We start from the raw sequence: 19,399 nt of genomic DNA, 5'->3' as shown, positions 1-19,399 counted from the left end.
CCCCTTACTAAGGAAGAGTTTAATTTCCCAAGGCAATCTGGTATATATATTCTCAGGCACAAACTGACCAAGTGACATAGTCAATTGGTTTGATGCTGAGAAATACTCCAGCTTATTTAGATTCCTAAACAGCTCTCCTAGTCCCACTTCAGGAGCTTTATGCAACATTACCATCTGAAGTCTGATTTGTGAGTGTCCTTTGGGAGAAGAAGGCAATTATCTTCAGCTTCTGGCATTATTATCCCTCTGTTGACCACTTTTCTACCTGGTAGAACAAATGTCAGACCTACTCAGTATCTGGTAACTTAAAATTTTACAGTGGAGCAGATCACAAATCAAGGTGTCTCTTGTGCCTTAAAAATGTGCTCTTGCTTCTGGAAAGGTTTATATACATGCTGAACTCTGTGCGTGTGTGTGTAAGAGGCTGGCAGTAATGGACAGTTCATTAGGGCTGCTCACATGCTAAATGTTAAAAGATGTTCTTAAATGCTTCTTTGTGTTAGGTACAAATGCTTTGAAGAACAGAGCCCATAATTAGCCCCAGTGAACTCAAAGGTAGCACTTACATTCATTGGTTATATGTATATATAGCCCTAAGGTCAATGCATGTATTGACTCCTTTATACAGCATAAGAATGCAATGGGGTAAGACGAGTGAGCAAAGACTCTTTATAGAATGATCTTAAATAAATACAACACTGAAAGATTATATTCAATGCTTTATTTATGAATGGTTAGCCCCTCCCTCCTCCTTTCTTCCCAAAATCGACCAGTTGTATCTGCTTCTCCGATATCAGAATAAAAGAAATGTTGGAAGTATCTTATTGACAAATTAATATCCTGGATTTAAAGTTGCATTATATAAACACTTAAAAGCACACCAACATATACTGCACAAAATGTCTAAAGTGCAAAGTTGCTATTTCTTTTTTAATTATTATTGTTTGTTTTTAAATGTATGGATTTTGTAAGATTTAACATGAAATCTGCTAGACTTCTGAAATGTATTTGCACCCAGGAAACCATCCCATGAACCTCTCTGGTAAATTGTCATATGCAGTGGGTCACAGAGGTCAATGATAAATTGCACCATTATCAGCATTGTTTCAATACACTTAGTGAAATTAGCAGGCAAACAACTATGCTCTGACCTATGCTTGATGTGTACTAAATTCAGAATTTTTAGTGTAGTATTTCATATGAATAAAACTAAAATCTTTATTGCTGTCATAAGAATACCTGCATGCAGCTACAAGTTGCTTGCTACAGCATGTGATTTCTTAAACTCACACAAGAAGGAATCTGTTGTAAGAAGGTAGCAATTTTAAGACAATAGCCTTATGATTACAAATGTAAGATCAGCAGATGATGCATATTCTCAAGGGCAACTGAGAAAAAAGTGTACTATGGAGAATGGAATAAAGAAACATTAGTGGATAAATAATTGAATTGTCTTAGACAACTTTTAAATTACACTGTTTCCCAGTGGATACCACTTTTCTTCATTTAACTGGACACTACTCAGTTGAATGTTAACAGCTCCCACAAATGTTCCTTTGCTTTTCACAACAAGCTTCAGTATATGGCTTTTGAGCTCCATGACTTTGTTATACACAACCTGAAATAATATAAAGGTTAAAAGAAAAAAAAGCATGTGAATCTCTGATCTATTTGTCAGACAATACACTTACAACAGTACAGCATTCCGGATGATGATGATAACTTTCCAATAATTACTTTAAACTGCCCTCCAGAATTATCAACCACTATCCATGAGCCAAATTCAAGTTAGTGAATATATCTCAGAAATACATTTGACCTTATATAGTTTATATAAAGGAGATTCTGCCAGCTTAGGCTTGTGAAATCTGATTACCAAGTATTCGTAAATAAATTTGAAACAATGTTGCAACACTTGAGAAAAAAATAGGTACACATAATTTTCCATGTGAAAATTGAAACTCTAACTTGAGCAGAGTTTTGAACTCAAATGTGAAGATATATCAGATACTCCATGAAGCTCAGCAGGGAAAGATAACACTGTTGATTTTTGAGAGGAGAGATTCAGATAAAGGGTACTTATCATGGACAGTGGTATGCAACCATAAGATAGGTAATTATGGAAAAGTGTAGTTTATTATAATTTTTAAATATCTTCCCATAGCAAATGCTTTGAAAAATGGTGTTAGTCTTCTAAAAAAAATAAAATGAACAAAAAATAAAATGAACAAACAAGAAAACTGTTTTAATGTCAAAATTTTTGTTTGCAACAAGATATATAATTTTTGTTATATGTTGCACTGATACACCTCATAAAGGTGTATCACATCAATGTACAGTACCTCAGAATATTGTTTCTCGGTGCTGTACTTGTGATTAAATCTCATGCTGTACACCAAAATTAAGAAAGAACATGCCAAAGCAAAAACAAATTTTCTTCTGAAACTACCATGAAATTTCATAACTGTTCTGGATCCAAGAAACCTGCATCATAAAAGAGACAATAATTTTCCTTTGAAAATTGTCTTTATAAGATTTACTGTTGCAATACAAATAGTTGTATGCATGGTTCTGGATGCTAATTGTATCCAAGTATGCCCATTATAAAAATATTTGCATTTTTTTAATGGACTCATCAAATTGTTGACATGATAGAAAGCTCAGCCCACTCCATAGATGATGTGGGTGTGGAACATCGTTAAGAATGGACCCAATTCAGCAAGTGAAAACTACTCAATTTGGATGTTTCCGTTAGTCAGGAAGTCTTAATGCTTCTCAAATTAAATGAGACAGCTTGCTTAGCATCTCTTTAGAAAATTACTAAGTTTTAAAAATATCTTTGAAATTACCTTGATACGCTGAGAATGCGCTGAGGTTCGTTATGAAATGGTAATGATGTATTTTCTGAATTAAAAAAAAAAATCTGGAGTGATAGGCCAACAAGAAGGAGCTGCATTCAGAACAGACTCCTATGTTTCAGGCTCCGCATTAATCAAAAACTGCTGAGTGAACTGCATATAGGTTGATAAAATGTGAAAGAGTGCTGTCAGCTAGTTTCAGGCCTCAAAGGAAAGCTTTGTTAAGAGAAGTACATTTAATCTAAAATTTGTATGGAGGGAAATGGTTCCAATGTTTTTGCTATTTTAGTTGCAATGGAAAACGTTTTAAATTTTAATCTCACTGTGCAGCTTAAAAACCAAATGCAGTAACATACTGTCACTTCACGAGAACAGGAAAGTGGAACTGCCTACAATGAGCTTGCCATGCAACCTGCTTGGATTTACTATGCAGTCTGAGTGCAGTCTATACACATGGCACTGCTGAGGAGGAGGAACGTCAGACTGAGCCCCCCCGGGATCTCTGCAGGCTGGACTGCAGAGTCCTCTCTGTACTTTCAATTATAAGAAGTAGAAATGGCCATGGGAGACATCCTTCAACTAGGGACAGGGTTTGTAAAGGCTCAGCCGCAGCAATGCTCCTCTTGCAGAGTGGCAACAAAAAGGTGGTTCTGAACCTCACTGGTGGACCCAGGAGGCATGAAATTGCTGGTTCTCCCTGACAGTCCTACGTGGCATGGGCTGTCCCTGTGAGACCACAGAGTGCTCTGGTCTGTGCTGCGAGCTGCTGGGGTGGCACAGCAGGCAACGACAGGCAGGACACCGGGACAGGCTCCTTGGTGTAGTCAGTGTAGCAAGGATGGATGGCCATGGGTTTGAGGATAGAAAAACTGCCCCTCTCGCTCTTTTTATCTGGCTTTTACTGGAGAGGTGCTAGCAGGCAGCATGTACTTGTCCATTTAGAAAACTTTGGAAGTTATAGTTTGGAACAGCTGTCATGACAGTTGTGCCAGGTGCTTTTCAGTTTTTATGTTTACTGTGCCTATTTCACCAAATTGCATATGAATAAAAAATTCCAGCTTTCCTGTAAGCAGGAAACCAGCTTTACAGTAAGCAATTACATACTTTAGAATAAATCTATGATTTGATTATTTAAGTGACACTAATTCTACTGTATAAACATGCCATTTCTTTGCCAATATATGAAAGTTATCATCTTCGTTTTTTGCTTTAAGTCACAACAGGCATGAACCGTGGTAATGAACAACTTTGTATCTATGGACAGAAAGAGGCTTTAAGTTTTGAGCAATGCCACACCTTGATGTGTAGGGTGGGTGCCTTTCATCTGATCCCAATAAACAGTTTCTAAAATGACCTTGCTCCAGCTGAATTTGCAATATCATCAGGATGTGGGGACAGAAGAAAGACTGTAGACAGCTGAATTAGTATGTGGATAAAACAATACCACCTGCCAGAATTTCAAAATGAAGACAGTTATATCCTGAAATCTACATTTAGTAATAATATTGGCCTCCTATTTATACAGTCAGATCAAATGGAGGTGAGTTATACATGGCCATGCAGCAAATCGGCAGGACAGCCAGCTATTTTTGGCTCCAGAAAGAGAAGCACTGTTGACCTACAGGACTCTAATGACATTTTAATCACAAATGAGGGACAGTTGCTTCTTCTTAGGTAGCCATGGCACACTTCCTAGATTTGCTCTTAATTGACCAAATTAGCTTTGACGCACAATGCTGGTGGGAGCTGCAGTGGCTCCTGGCGCAGGTCCCCTTGTCCCCCTCCATCAGGCTTCCTGGGGCAATTCACGTCACTGCAGGCCAGCAGCCCCTCTGCTCTGAAGGCAGCTGCAATAATACCCATGGACTGGTACATCCCAGGTGTATTTACTCATGTTTCCCCCACACCCAAGCTTCATAGGCAGGATGGAGGGAATTCCCTCTTGTTCTGGCAAAGCACACATGGTCTTGTCATGGAGGTTTACTCATTTTGGGGGTGTGCATGCATGCAGGCACTCCAGAGACAGAGGACAGTGAGAGTGAGGGCTTGTAGCATGCCTCATGGCAAATGCGACACATACGAGCAAGAAACCACTGCAGCTCATTGCCACTTTTCGTGGTGAGAATTTAAACTTAAATTGTTCAGATTCATTTTAAATCAAGTTTTCTTACTTTTCATGAAACTATTCTGGAACCTCCCCAGTGATTATTTATTCCCAATAGTGGCCTATAAAGCTGGTATATTCTTCTTTTTTTTTTTTTTTTTTTTCATTACCCTGCACCCATTTTTTCTGTGTTCTTTCTTTTCTTCACAATCATCATTTTTAAAGCAATGTTACACCAGTGAGGATGCAACAAATGCTGAAATGCAAATAGAGGAACAAGAGAAAAAAGGAGTGCTTGTTAAAAGCAACTCCAAAACATTCAGCATAGTTCATTCTACTGTTGGTCCTCCTGGACCTTCACATTTTACTCTCACACATATGAGTAAAAATCAAAAATAAAATGCACTTTTGCAAGGTTGATAATTTGCTGTAGGCAGTCATAAGCAATAAAAGTACAAAACTAAAAACAAAAATACCCAAGAGAAGCACATTTCAGAATTTTCTGTCTTGAACATGGAGAGAAATTAATATACAGTTTCCTTCCAGCCATTTGGCTTTAATAAAAACTTATGAACTCATAAAAAAGGCTAGTACATTTCTGTACACAGCATTTTGGACAGTAACTAACTTAAAAGACAGCTGACATATTTTTAGTTGTTTTTCTTCCCTGGGGCTTCTTCTGCCTCAGTCTACCAGCCTTGGACAGAAAATGCATGCAGAATGATATCGCATATGGAGGAACAGAGCTGCTAACAGCACAAGCTTCGGGTTTGAAATGTCCAAGTTCAGTGAAGCCATATGTCCCCACTGCGATTAGCAGTTTCTCGTGAAAAAGATTGAGCATCTGTGAAGAAGGCTGTAAGTTTTGAGTAAAGGATATTAAAGTTTGCATGGATTTTCTCTAATAGCAGTAGGATGATCCTTAACCACAATTAAACCCCCTCCCAGTGATTACTGTCTGACTGCAGCCAGGATTTTGGATTTTCTTGTATTCAAATAGGTCTAGTAATGATTAGAAACAAAATTGCCTAACAGTGTTGCTGGATGGTTCTTGTCCATAGCTCATTTTAGATATTTTAAAATTAATGTTAATATATAAATATATTTATTTTTTTAAATAACTTTCAAATGTAAAGAAATTACTTTGGCCAGGTCAATTAGCCTTGTTTTTCTCTTTGATTGAAAAAAAAAAAAAGAAAAAAATAATATAACCAAAAAAATAAACCCTATTATCTTTTTGTTCCACTGCAACACTATAGGGAGAGAAATCTATCTCAGTTGTTAGCAGCAGTACTACTTGAGGAGCCTACTTACGGCAGTGCTGGAAGTCATCAATGTAAGTAGGTAACTTTAAAATCAGTGGGAAAAGACAAAAAAATCAAAATCCCAGGACTGGGTAACTAGGAGATAAGGACTCTTAGTCTCAGCTGACTAACTTATATTTCATCATGTCTTATCTATGAAACAGGGTGGAGTGATAATATTTTCTATGCCTTCTGCTTTGAAGCTTGCTCAAAGTACATTTGTAAATTGCCTTGAGATCTTCAGGAGATTTGCTATATGTAATACTTACCATCTCCAATCCCACCTACTGTTTGAATCTCATCTCCCTTTACAAAAGAATATAGTTTATGCTGTTTCTCATTTTGTGGTAAACATTTCTCCATCCAAATGTTTCTCTGTTTAACTCCAGAGGCGTAAGCATTTCAGTGGTAAGTGAAATAATTATATATGGCTGTGAATTGCTAGATTTTGACATAAAAAGAACTGGGCTATTTATTATTGTGCTATCATTTAGGACAGTGACAGCCAATTTGGTTGTCCATTTTCAAATGCAAATTTGAATAACAGCATCCGTTCAATTAGTACTTTTTATGCTATTATATAAGGCTGAATTTAAAATGATCTAGGTTTGGTGCAATGATGCCGGGGCTCATTTGGCTAACATTTAACTGTGATTATGGTATAAGACTCAAACACCGTGAATAATCCAAACACTTTCCTAAAGAGAAAGACATAAAGAGACTGTCTCACTTCTGAGAAAGAAGCAAAAGAGAAGATTGTCTCCATTTATGGTTCTGCTTCTGATATGTTCCTTCTGTTTGACAGTATTCATTGTAACAGCTCTAAATGCTGTATTGTTATGATATTTCAAGAGTAGATAACAAAAATCAAGCCCATAAGAAATGATGGAAGAAAGTGAACAGTACTCACAATTTCATTGTAAGTAGGGTCAGTGCTTTTTGGAACTGTTCTTGTTTTCCTTCGACTGACCTCATCAGGGTCCGGCAGAAGATAAAATTCAGCATGTGCACTTGGGGCAGAACCATCTGGGAGGTGCTGAAAAACAAAATGGTCATAAATATGAATACCTCTGCTATAGCAAAGAAAACAAATAAAGAAATACCAAATGAAATCTGGACTATAAGCAGACACAGAAACATATTACATTCTCAGTATTCTCTTGGTTAAATCAGAGTGCTAAAGCAGTAAACAACAGGCATTCTTAGAATTCAGCTTCATATTGAATCAGGAAAAATAAATCAAATAATACAAGGACAATGCAAAATTGCCTATCTTTAATATTTTACATTCTGGTGGAAAAAAAAACCCTACGCCTTAATCTGCTTTAACTCAATTTAAACTGAAACAAAGTCTAGTCCTTCCAATTTCCAGAGTAATGTACAGAAACTGGATTCCAGCTAGTACACTCCTATTGATTTTAACCCCTAAATAGCAGTGCTGATGCTGACAAGAACTGTTTATTTCTAAGGGTATTTCATAAAGCATATTACTACAGAGGAACCAGGAGCATTTCCTGCAGCAGTAAGGGCAGAATAAGGAGCAGGATTCTTATAATAACAGTCTGTCCATCTCTCCCATCACATAGCTGCAACCTCTCTTTAATTTTCAAGCTCAGATTACTTAGTGATATTCCAGATATTCCAGTTTATGGTAGCTACTCCAGACCAAAGCCAATCTATTTACCAGGCTCAGTCATAAGTTACTGCTGGTGGGTGGACAGCTTTTGGATAACCTCTGAGCAGCTGTAAGCTTATTACTAAAGCAATATTTCAGTTACTCAGAAAACATATTGGCAGTATGAGAGGCTTTAAAAGAACATGCAAGGAATACAGTTATGAATAAGTATGGAAAAGGTATCTTCCCAGTATATGTCATTTAGTTCTTAGCTTATAATTAAGCAGAAACCTTTGTGTTGGTAAAATACGTTACAATCAGGAAACACAAAGTGCGCATAAATGTGTGGGTGTTTATCTACATATTGGTAATTTCAGTACTATTACCAGTATTTTAGGCAGCAAGTTTACCTGACAGCTCATAGGCAATCCAGCGACAGGATGCAAATGAAAATGCAGGCAAAAAGAAGAGATCTTGAGATATATGGAACACATGAACCCAGCGCATTCCCCATGCAGTTGCATTTATATTTCCCATTGTAGTTTTACCTGGCTTAGAATAAAATGGTTTCTCAGATTTTGATTATTCACAGTATGTGACCGGAAATATGGGTCTTTTTACAGGCATTATCAACACCACACTCTTGTGATAGGAGAAAACACTGTTGTCCTAGCAATAAATAACTTCTCTTTTGGGAAGAAAAACAGTGCTTGTATGTGTGAGCAACCAGTTCTTGCATAACAAATCTCTGATTTTTGTTATCTGAATTGATCCTTCAAGGCAGAAGATACGGTCAACTGGAAAGCTTAATACTGCTGTGGTTAATACTATATGCTCAAATCGTCACATATTGTAAACGCTATGTGAATGATTAATGATCTTGACAATAAGCTCTCCAACATATACCTGATGTAAAATATACATGGGATTTAGTTAGGTGAGATTCAACTGCCAAAATATGAATGACATTAAATGGCATTTTCCTAGGACAAAGTGCCATATTGTTAACGCAGGACTCATAATTTACACTATCAATTTAAAAGCCCATCTCTATAGATCTAAGACTATATTAATGCTTCAGTTAAGAATGACAAAAACAGTAAATTGAACAGTCTGTTAAAAATCAGGAAAGAAAAAGATATTTAGCATAGTACCAGTCCAAGAAACCAGGATGCTAACTGTAATCAAGCTCTTCCCTTTTCTGTGAATAAAGCATCACTGTAACTTGAAGGTCGACAGATTTTGGTCGTTTCAGACACAAAAAGGAATATGCTTTAAAAAAAGAAAGGAGTCGTTCTTATCAGCTCAACTGCTGTGACCCAGCACAAGGATCTTCACTATCTCAAGCATGGAAATGCAATATAGACAGTCTCGTAAAATGTCAGGCTTTATAAATCATCTCAGCAGTGCATTGCCTAACCAGGGACAACGTCAGAGCTAATACTGGATGTTGAGGTAAGCAGCAGCTGAAAAGGGTACTGGGCTGAGGAACTCAGATGGTAGGTAAGAGGCTACAAAGGTAACAGAGAGAACCCTTGCATTTGTTCAATTCCACTCCCCTTTGAGCTGCTGAGATAGCGCAGGGTGCAGTTGCCTGTGCTTTGCCCCACTGCACCCCTGAAGACAACAACGGAGATCAGATCATGCATAGCAGTAGTCTCCATATCAAACAGGCTCAGCCTGGCAGTCATCTGCCAGGGAAAGAACCCAAACTGATTGCTGTGAAATTGTTTAACAGGACCTGGGTACTAGTAGTGTACACAATGAGTTGAAAAAAAAGTCACATAAATTTGTCACTATGCCCTGATCTGCTCCTTGTACCCTGCTAGCAATTCTGGCACATTGGCCTTCAGCCAACTCACCTACCCTGTCAGCTGACCCCTCCCAAAACTCAAGGAAGACACTTTGTAGTACCACTGTGGCCACAAGAAACATGGAGAGAAAACTACTTCCTCACTATGCCTTTGAAAGTAGCTAAAGACATGTTGAAAGGGGTGAGTAGGAGGAGAGGGTCAAGACAGAACATCAGAAAAAAAAAAAAAAAGGAATATTTTAGCAACTCACAGAAGAAAAACCAGGGCAGAGCAGTTGTCCTGGGATCTTTCAAAACTAAAACCAAAACCACTTCTCCTGAATAGCAGCAATCAGCAGCCAAACTCTTAGAGGTAATTTAAAGGGCAGCCACCTGAATTCCAACTACAGATCCTAGTTCCGTCTGTTTGTTTGGGCTTGTTTTGGTTTGTTTGGTTTGTTTGTTCGTTTGTTTTTTCTTCTTTGAAGATAGTGTTTTCCCACTTCATCTTCCCTTGCTGGGAAGGCAAAGGGAAGACAAGCTCCAGATTCCACAGTTGTCCCAGTTCTCCATCGGCAGTGGCATTGGTATGCCATCAAATGATCAAAGAGCTTCAGCTGAGCACTCTTCAAGCCAGATCACATCTTTATGACACAAAATATCTAACAAAAGTCACTCACTGTCAAAAAAGCTCTGTTCCATTGCACACTCATCATTCAAAACTACAGAGGAAAGGCAGGTATAAATCAGTCATGGTTTAACAGGAGCAGAGTCTGGGTAGCTCATATGCTGAGCTTGTGTCGGCTTCTCTTCTGACTGGCACAATAGTTGAATTGTTTCTTGTGGAGGGCCTGCTTCACCAATGGATTTCTTGAGACAAGACTACTGGTGGTCATGGAAAGAGCTGTACTTTGCTAGGCCCTCCTCCTAGGAACAAAGTGGGATATTGGTGGTTTGAAAATTGTAGTTTGAAAACAAGAGTGAGATTAACATGGTAGAACTATAGTTTTAAATCTAAAATAGGTGAAATTTGAATTAAGTTGTTTAGTTGTTTTATTAAGACAACAAATATGCCAGACAAAAATCTCAAGCTTTTGGGAAAACTAGGTCTTTCTCAGGCTTTCACATATGAGTTAAACATTTGTTTGAATGACGAAAAATAGAGACAATAACAGAACGTTTTTCTTGCTAAAGATGATGTCTTCTGTCATATTCCACAGTGACATGTTTAGAGAACAGATATGCGGGGTTGTCCTTTCAATTCTGACTCAAACTGCATTGGCAGAGTTATAAACTTAAACATCAAGAATATCTGACCTAAATGCCAGACTCATTTACTCCAAACAATATCTATTCTGGGGTGGGTCCATTATAAACATGGAGTCAGATTTCTAGCAGCTTTATGAGTAGTTCTGAAACCCAGCCCCAAATCCCTTTTGTTATTAGTGGATCAAAAATCACTCACTTCTGTCCATAGTCCAGAAGAGAAATCATAGGGTGCCTTGGGAATGCCATTTTGCACTTTAACTACTTTGCAAAACCCTTCTATCTTGAATGTACTTGTGATCTAGCAAGCATAAAAAAACTTTTATACTGAATTCTATTTGCTTAATTCTCTAACCATTTAATTAACCCAAAAGTAAAGGAAGTTTACTTCCTTTAAATGAAGTTACTCCCAATTTAGATTACTGTCTTACTTATGTACTCTTGTAAATACATTCCAGCAGTAAAAATCCATAAGGCTGCAAAGGTGTAAAAGCTAGTTCATAACAGAAATGCCACAGCTCTTCTTGTTATGCCTATGGACAAAAAAACAACCAACCAACCAACCAACCAAATGAATGACCAACAACAACAAAACCACAACACAACAGTGATTTTGATCTGTCAAAAAAAAAAAAAAAGAGTTGCATGTTGCATTTGTAAGCAGATTCTGTACGCTTTCTTCAATTACAAACAAGCCACTAGTGTACAATTTTCTCAGAGAATGACCTACTTGACCCTCATAATGACTAATAGAGGAACTCAATCACAACTGTCTGTGTGTAATTTAAAAAAAACAAACCACCACAACAACAAAAAAACAGTTTCTTTTTGAAATGTTATTATTCTAAATTCATGTAGTAGGTGATGAAAATATTTAAAAGAGAGATGGAGTGAGAGAGGAAAAAATACTCTGGATCTGCTTCTCTCCACATCTGTAACTCAATACTGAAAAACTAAGACAGACATGTATCTGTTATGGGTGTGTTCCATTTTTCACTCCAATTTTATTTTCCAAAACTAAAAAAAGTATTGATATTTACTTACAGAAACCTATGCAGATAGGTTATGTCCTGTGTAATTTAATTTTACATATGATAACTGTAGCTGGGAAATAATGGATGAAATTCAATTAATTTTTCCACAAGAATTACATTATCTTAATGACTTTTTTCCCTCAATCATTACTAAGCATCCTCAACTCTCCTTCATGATGGGTTCTTTATTAACATTATGAAAGGGCCAACTACTTCAAAATTTGCCATATTTAAACTATGCAATTTAGCATGACAACATGAATACTGGGTTTCACTCAAATGAATTTAAAGGAAAGTTTTATGATGTTAATGCAATAGACGTTGGGGATAATCTATTGTAAAGTTATCTAAAACTCATTATCTCTTCCTAAGTGACATCAAATTTTCTCTTTTGGTGACTTTTGCCTCAAATTTACATCACCTCATCAGCTTCTCGTAGTGTTAGACATGCAGATATTTTCTCACTTTTTGTCCCAGAGTGAAACAGATTGCTGGCTCCTGAAGATTTGATAGTTCCAGCTGCTGTTCTTTTTCTCATTTTTCACTTTCAACCATCTTGACAAAAAAAAAATAAAAAATGATCAAAGGTAACTTGCATTAACTAATGCCACCTTTCCTCCTCTATAAATAACTTCCTTTCTTCCTCCAAAATTAATTTCCTGGACATTTTGCAAATCTCAATTGTTCTCTTGCCCATCTTCAGTGAAAAAAAAAATAATAAAAAATCAGGGTCTAAAAAGGCTCTCATTTTAGCTACTCGCACCAAATGAAGAGAAAAACAAACTTTCATTTTGTCCAGTAGCTCTAGCTCTCAGTTTTCCTATCTTTTACCTTCATCTGTTGTTTCTCTTTGACATGCCATGAGAATTTTTCTTCTATATGGTGAAGAAAGGACTGTAAAATATTCCTTAATATTTAAAATAGAGTTATCCTTGCATTTTAAAAACACATACTACTATAGCAAATATATATATAGGGAAAGGAAAAACAAACAAACAAACAAAAACACTTCAGAACTCCAAAGCAAATAGTAAATATAGCGATGAGACAGATTTGCTTATTATCCATCAAAAGAGAATTAGAAAAAAAAATCCACAGAAGAAATTAATCTTGCACCACAGTAACCTGTATAAAATAGTAGTTGCCTCCTGACTAAATTAAAATGAGCCAGAAATGTGGAAGAGCCATCAGTGTTGCTGCACTGTCTTTCACTTTTTCTGAGTGACACAGTGTATGTAACTTATGTAACTTAGCAAGGAAAAGCAAAATCTTTGTAAGCTGCAGCTTTAATAACTACAGCTTCTGCCTTATAAAAAGCTAACATTGGCTGGGATAATTCTGTATTTAAAGATCTGAGAAGATAATCAACACTAAAATAATGACATTATCAAGCAAAAGACTCCTTCAAAACTGGAATAATGTGATGTAAACCTTAAGGACAAACCTTGTGAATGAGATGTTGTGTTTTTACTTCATAAATCTTAATATGGGACTCTTCTGTCTTTTTCCCTTGAGATTTGCAAATCCCGAAGCACTGAATACCTGTAGTCTACTCTGCTACTACACTATTCATTTTCCTGCCACAAAATATTTTCAAATAATTAAAAAAAAATCAAAAGAAAATCATATTTGCAATAACTAACAAACAAATACAAAAGAAGATAATCCAGTATATTGCTATGGTGCACTCTGCATGCTCTGCTATTGGCAAAACAAATAGAAAAGCAAACAGACAAAAGTAATTGCACAATAAGATATTTTTTCACAATCATCTTTGTTTTTTTTTTTTTTTTTAACCCCAAATTTGAAAACATTTAACTGCTGCTCTGCAGAATAAGTTTTATTATATTTTCTGGTGCTGAATTTCTTGCCCTCTTCTCTGTCAGCAACTTCATTCCTATTCCTAACTTCATTTTTATCTCCTGCAGACATCCAGGTATGTACATGAACAGAGATATTCTATAAGAGAGGACACTGGCATGGAGGTTGCTGGCAAAGCAACAACAATAAAAAAGAAATGAAATTGATCTCAATTTAATGCAGGTGAGTAAAAAAGATATGTTGTTTCAGAAGAATATATATGATGTTTCAGGGAAATTCTCGAAGGCATTTTTTAAACAGTCTTTTTCTACTTTTCTGAAACATGGTAGCATCAGTGGTGTCAGTGAAGCAAGCCTCCAGATGGGCTTTGTCATTTACTATGATAAAAATACAAAGGTGCTGTATCTGTGTCTCTGATTTGAATCTCCAAAAATAGCTTATGCATATCTTGTAGTCCAATACCTTCAACATCCTCATCAACCTACCCATTCTGCATGCAGCCTGCCAGTGCACCAAATGGGCAAACTGTGCCTAATGTAAGTGATGTTAATTCAAGAAAAAAAAAAAAAAGAAAAAAAAAACACACAACGGTTTTGTTAACTGTAGTTTGTTCCAGCCCTCTCTCCCTCAAGTGAAATAAGGCATTTTGGGGAAAAAAAAAAAAAGTGCAGGTTTTCTGTTTCAGCTTTGATTGTAGTAGAGTAGCATGGAAATGGATTTGCGCAGTGTAGCTCTTAATAAAAGATGATATGCTGTATTTCTAGCAGGGAGAGCTACAGCTACTCTGGCAAAAATACGGACTAGAGCTGTCCTGGGTCACAAAATCTCTGAAGAATGAACCAGCCATCCAGCCAACACTCTCCAAGGTCTCATGGCTGTCAAATAAGAAAAAATAACCCGCAGTCACTGAGGCAGAAGGAATCTTCACAGCTATGGGCCAGAAATTCAGACACCAGTACTGGGCAAAGATGTTGAGTTGTTGACATATCCAAGGGTATAAGTGAGCTACGTATGTAAGTACCCAGAAAAGTCTAAGCAGGTTTCTGTAATGCTGTTAAGGAGGCAGGTGAGAAACAGATTCATCCTAATGTATTATAGACAACTCCAGGTGGACTTGGTTAAATTGCCCGTGCATTAGTGTCTGGCACCATTTGAGATAAAGGAGATGCTTCAGATATCTGCATAAACGGTCAGGCAAGACACAGGCCTTATGTGAAGCCCTCTTCTTCAGCAGCAGCTGGAGGCCAGATGAGACATGTTAGTTCGTCTCCTGTATGTTCAGGAAAATAAATTGGGCCTTAAATCTCCTCTGATCAAGATGGAAGCTTAATTGTTTAGGTTAGTCTCCAGTTTCTAAAATATTGGTGCCTCACATAACCTCAGGTGCCAGAAGATATGTATGGAGTCAGATATATAACATAGGCTTCATGGAAAACTGGCACCTTTCGAGCAGCATTGGAGAAGAATGAAGATGCTTCATTGTACTCAACCATGATCAGACAAATAAACTCTGTCACATCATATATGTATGTGTTTTAATTTCAAAGTGAATCCAGTCTAAATAGGCCAAGGCACACAGGCATTGTTGTTATTATTATTATTATTATTATTATTATTATTAAATTAACAAATATTTGTTAAACATTTAACAAAAGAGGTGTTTTTTTTTTCTTTTTTTTTTTTTCTTGTAAGGAGGAAGACTTTCTGGAAATCAGTCTGTGTCCCACAAGATTCAGGGCTACCTAAGAACATATCAGAACTTCTGATCTGCTTCAGTAGTTTGAGAGGAAAACCCACCTAACTCCACTTAGAATTAAGTAAATAAAATGAAAACTTTCCTGTGATACGCAGGTCACAAGGTTATCCAAGGTTTCTAAGCCTTTATTTCTATAAAGCTCTGAAACCAGAACTGAACACCTTCAGAAAGATGAAGAAAGGAACTGAGATGTAGCTAGTACTCAGTTTGAAAAGAGCGACATCTTGTACTGATGATCCAAAAAGAGATGTATATTAAGATAGTCACAGTCCCGAATGAAATGGGGAAGAGTCTGTATAACCATGTGACTATAACTTTCAGGTAATATAGGCTCATGTCTTTTAGTGACCATAGACAATAGCAGAGGAGGAGGGCTACAAATTAGTTCCAGCGAGTCATAATACAACTCTATTTGAATCTCCTACTGTTTCTGAATGAACAAAAAAGAAAAAGATGACTTAGAATGACTTGCATCCCTACCCAGCCCACTCCAACCTTACATCTAGCTCCTGAGGCTCTGACACCCCTCTAATACTCCTTGTAACTCCAATGCTCAGCACTAGATTACTGGGTGCTCACATAACCCAATGTGGGTATCAAAAACTTGTCAAGATTGCAAAAATAATATAAAAGAATGTATATATAACTTCTGCATAACCAGAAGTGCAAATGTATATTAAATGTACTGCTCACAATAAGATCTGAGCAAGAATAACATACATTTTTATTTATTTTTTTCCTGAAAGAAGGAAGTAACAAGATATACTCTAGATTCCTGAATCCCATTCTGCACTGCAATCCTCAAGTCATTTAAGTCGTGTGTTTTTCTTTTCTTCAGGTCATGTGTTTTTTTCCACAGATAAAGAAATCAAGATTCAGTCATGCCTTAAAATGGTTTATTCAATGGATGAGCAATGTTGGTGCAGGATGTAGAATGCAGAGAATAGATTTCATGAATAGATCTCTGAAGCTTTTGTTCCAGAATTACCACCAAGTCTGTAAAGAAGCTAAACTGCATTCCTTCTTTGTATTTTCCGCTTTGCACTCTATATTATTGTTGTGTTCAGAACATTTAATTTTCAAATTTATATTTAGTTGCAGGGTCTATGAGACTGTCTGAGATACAGTGATCTACTTTGGACCTTTAGAAACATAGATCCCAGAATGTCTTATCTCTTGAACAAATACTTAAGACAACATTCCCCTTTTCACTTTTCTTTTGAAATTACTCAGGATTAGTACCAGTTCTGCCTGTTAGAGTGCATAAAATAAATTTCCCTTTGAGAAAGGAAACTCATGCAAATGCTGTCGTTTTGTTTCTTTTTGTCACATATTCTTTTCTCTCCTTGTCTAGTCACAGATCACAAGTGAATGTAAAAGGCATAAAGAAATTGTGACTACATTATCTGTGCCTTCACCCTGCAGTTTCTTAATTTGTTAAAGAAAGTCCGTATGTGCCTGATCTAGACTACTTCTCATTTCTGCAAGTGTACAGAGCTTCCTCCACTTTTCTTCAGGAGATTATTCTACAGCTTGTCCCTTTCTTTTGTAAGAAAGCATTTTGTTATATGATGCATGAAATTTCTCCTTCTTAATTATCATTCATTACTTCTAGGTACACTCATGCTCAACATCCTAAATAATTCTTCTTGAATGTTGCTGTGTTCTCCCTTAAATATTTGACAATTGACTTGTGTCCTTGTTAGTCAGTTCTCAACTAAGTTAAGTTTAAGTAACAATAAATCACTCCTGGAGAATCAATCATTCCCAAACAACCCTACTGAGAACTCTTCTTTGAACTTGTATTCTAGTTCTTAAGAAGCTTCCAGAGAGCTATATTCTAGCATCAAAGCCTTATAAAGATGAACTTACTTTCTGCACCATGAAACAAGGATCTGGCCTTTCTCATTGGCATCTCTCATGGCAACCTCATGTCTCACCATTTGCCTGTTTTATTTTCACGTTACTATGGGAAATAGAACTGTAACTCCCTGAGGGAATAGTTTTCATTTGTCCAAGCTAGTTGTAGTGTTCTGTAAATTACTGTTATTCTCTTGATCATGCTCTGTTTCCACTATTATTTTTAAAGTTTTCCTCATTTGCAACAAATGGCAAATTTAATTTATGTTCACCTTCATCTCCCAGATCACTCATACTGTTAAATAGAACTCACTGATCTTATTTTATTCAACACAGATCAGGTATGTAGGGAATTACTTATTTAAAAATTACCAGTTAGAATTTAGAGCTGAGGTAGTACTGTGACTGTGACAGATGAAAGGGTTTAACAAGAAATAATAATAAAACTTTCCATACAACTTATTTGTCAAATGCCTTTAATAACAAATAAGATGGAATCCAAAAGTAATCCTTGTGTCACAGAAACAGAACTTATCTCTTTCCAGTTAAACTAGTGTTGAGTAATAGTAGCCTTTGTTTATAGGTTTTCAGCTAATTTTCAGTCCAAAAGAGAACATGTCTATCTAAGCTAATTTGCATTCATTTTTAAAGTAAAAGCATTTTCTATGAATATGAAATTAAATCCAATTTCTTTACAAGCTAAAGTTAGTACAAGAGCCTTCTTTTCATGGCTTTTAATACCATTTTTCTGTGAAAGTCTAGGGAGAACTCCATCTGAATGTCTTACCCTCCTACATCAGCAAAACTGCTGATTTAATTTTGTTACCAATACTTTCTGAATAGCTTTTGTTCAGCTCAGAGGGATTTTTTCCACCTGTTTTACATCCGTGGATGACTGGCCAGACTTTGCTTACCTATGGAACTTCTCTATCCCTGTTGGCTAATCCATGGGCCTCAGTAAAGAAAGCAGGATACATTCATAATATTCTGAAAGGAAATGTTGCTTTTTAATTAATTGGCAGACATTGTGTTGCTGGTAGGTAATATATTTTCCATTTAAATCTATATAATGCTGTTCATAATGTGTAAGAGTTAGTAGGCCCATGAGAGGAACAATGGGAACCAAATCTGATGGACCAAAAATCCCCACCCCTTCCCCAGCTCAAGCTAGAGCCAAAGTCCAGCAAAGGCAGTGAAGCATCTACCTGTAGTGCAGTTGGGAACTTCCCTATAGCCCTGCACCTGCAGACTTAGAATTAGATTTCATTCTCTTGTTTTAGGGAAGACTTGGCTCTCACCTTTCTTCCCAAAGCACTTCAACTATCAAGTATCACAAATGTTTTTGGAAGCAATTTGTACTCGGATAGCGTAGGACACAAAATGGAAAGAGGCTGGATGTCTGTGTAAGCTTAAAGCTGATTACTAATTCATCACCCACATATCAGCTACCCCAGAATCATTAATCACCAGGAGTGGTTCATGACAGCTTCAGAGCTTTTAAAACAGGAAAGCTGGAAGTAGTTTTGGAAAGTACTATAGGAATTTATTTTAATTTCAGCAAATTTCCCCCCTGTAAAATTGGTTCTGAATGCATCACCTACACACGCTTTCCTGAATTCCAGTAACATTTTACATTTATTGGCATGAGGATCAGGATAAGTTGGCTTTGTTTCTCCTCCCCACTACCCCTGAGGAGTTATTCTGTCCACAAGTAGTAACGGGCAAAAATGTTTAGCAGCAAGGATTGAAAGTTTAGCTGCTTATCTGGAAAAACAGGGCATGCCTGAAGTCATGGCAATGAAGTCAGAAGAAAACACACACTTCTTCTGAGCCAACACTCAACCACTGTTCCCTTCTGGTTGTCTATGGAGCACAAAAAGAAATATACTAACCGACTTTTTTTTTGAACTTCAGAAATGGCTATTTCTTTTGCCTCTGGTGTCTTGTTGAATAGACGAGCAAGCCCAGCAGTGGTTAGCCTGGTTGTTT

At 36.8% G+C, this 19,399-nt stretch overlaps 1 protein-coding gene across 1 annotated transcript in view; it reads right to left on the bottom strand.

The window, feature by feature from the left end:
* Positions 1 to 1,465: 1,465 nt before the first annotated feature.
* The window catches only part of PIK3C2G (phosphatidylinositol-4-phosphate 3-kinase catalytic subunit type 2 gamma), a 211,816-nt gene continuing 193,882 nt past the window's right edge, over positions 1,466 to 19,399 (bottom strand). Inside the window, 2 exon segments of the mRNA XM_035550834.1 lie at positions 1,466 to 1,618; positions 7,177 to 7,302. Coding sequence (XP_035406727.1) covers positions 1,466 to 1,618; positions 7,177 to 7,302 — 279 coding nt within the window.

This window comes from Cygnus atratus, chromosome 1 (genome assembly GCF_013377495.2).
Source record: "Cygnus atratus isolate AKBS03 ecotype Queensland, Australia chromosome 1, CAtr_DNAZoo_HiC_assembly, whole genome shotgun sequence".
Taxonomy (NCBI): domain Eukaryota; kingdom Metazoa; phylum Chordata; class Aves; order Anseriformes; family Anatidae; genus Cygnus; species Cygnus atratus.
The sequence above is the reverse complement of the archived record's forward strand: the minus strand, read 5'-3'. Positions and strand labels throughout refer to the sequence as shown.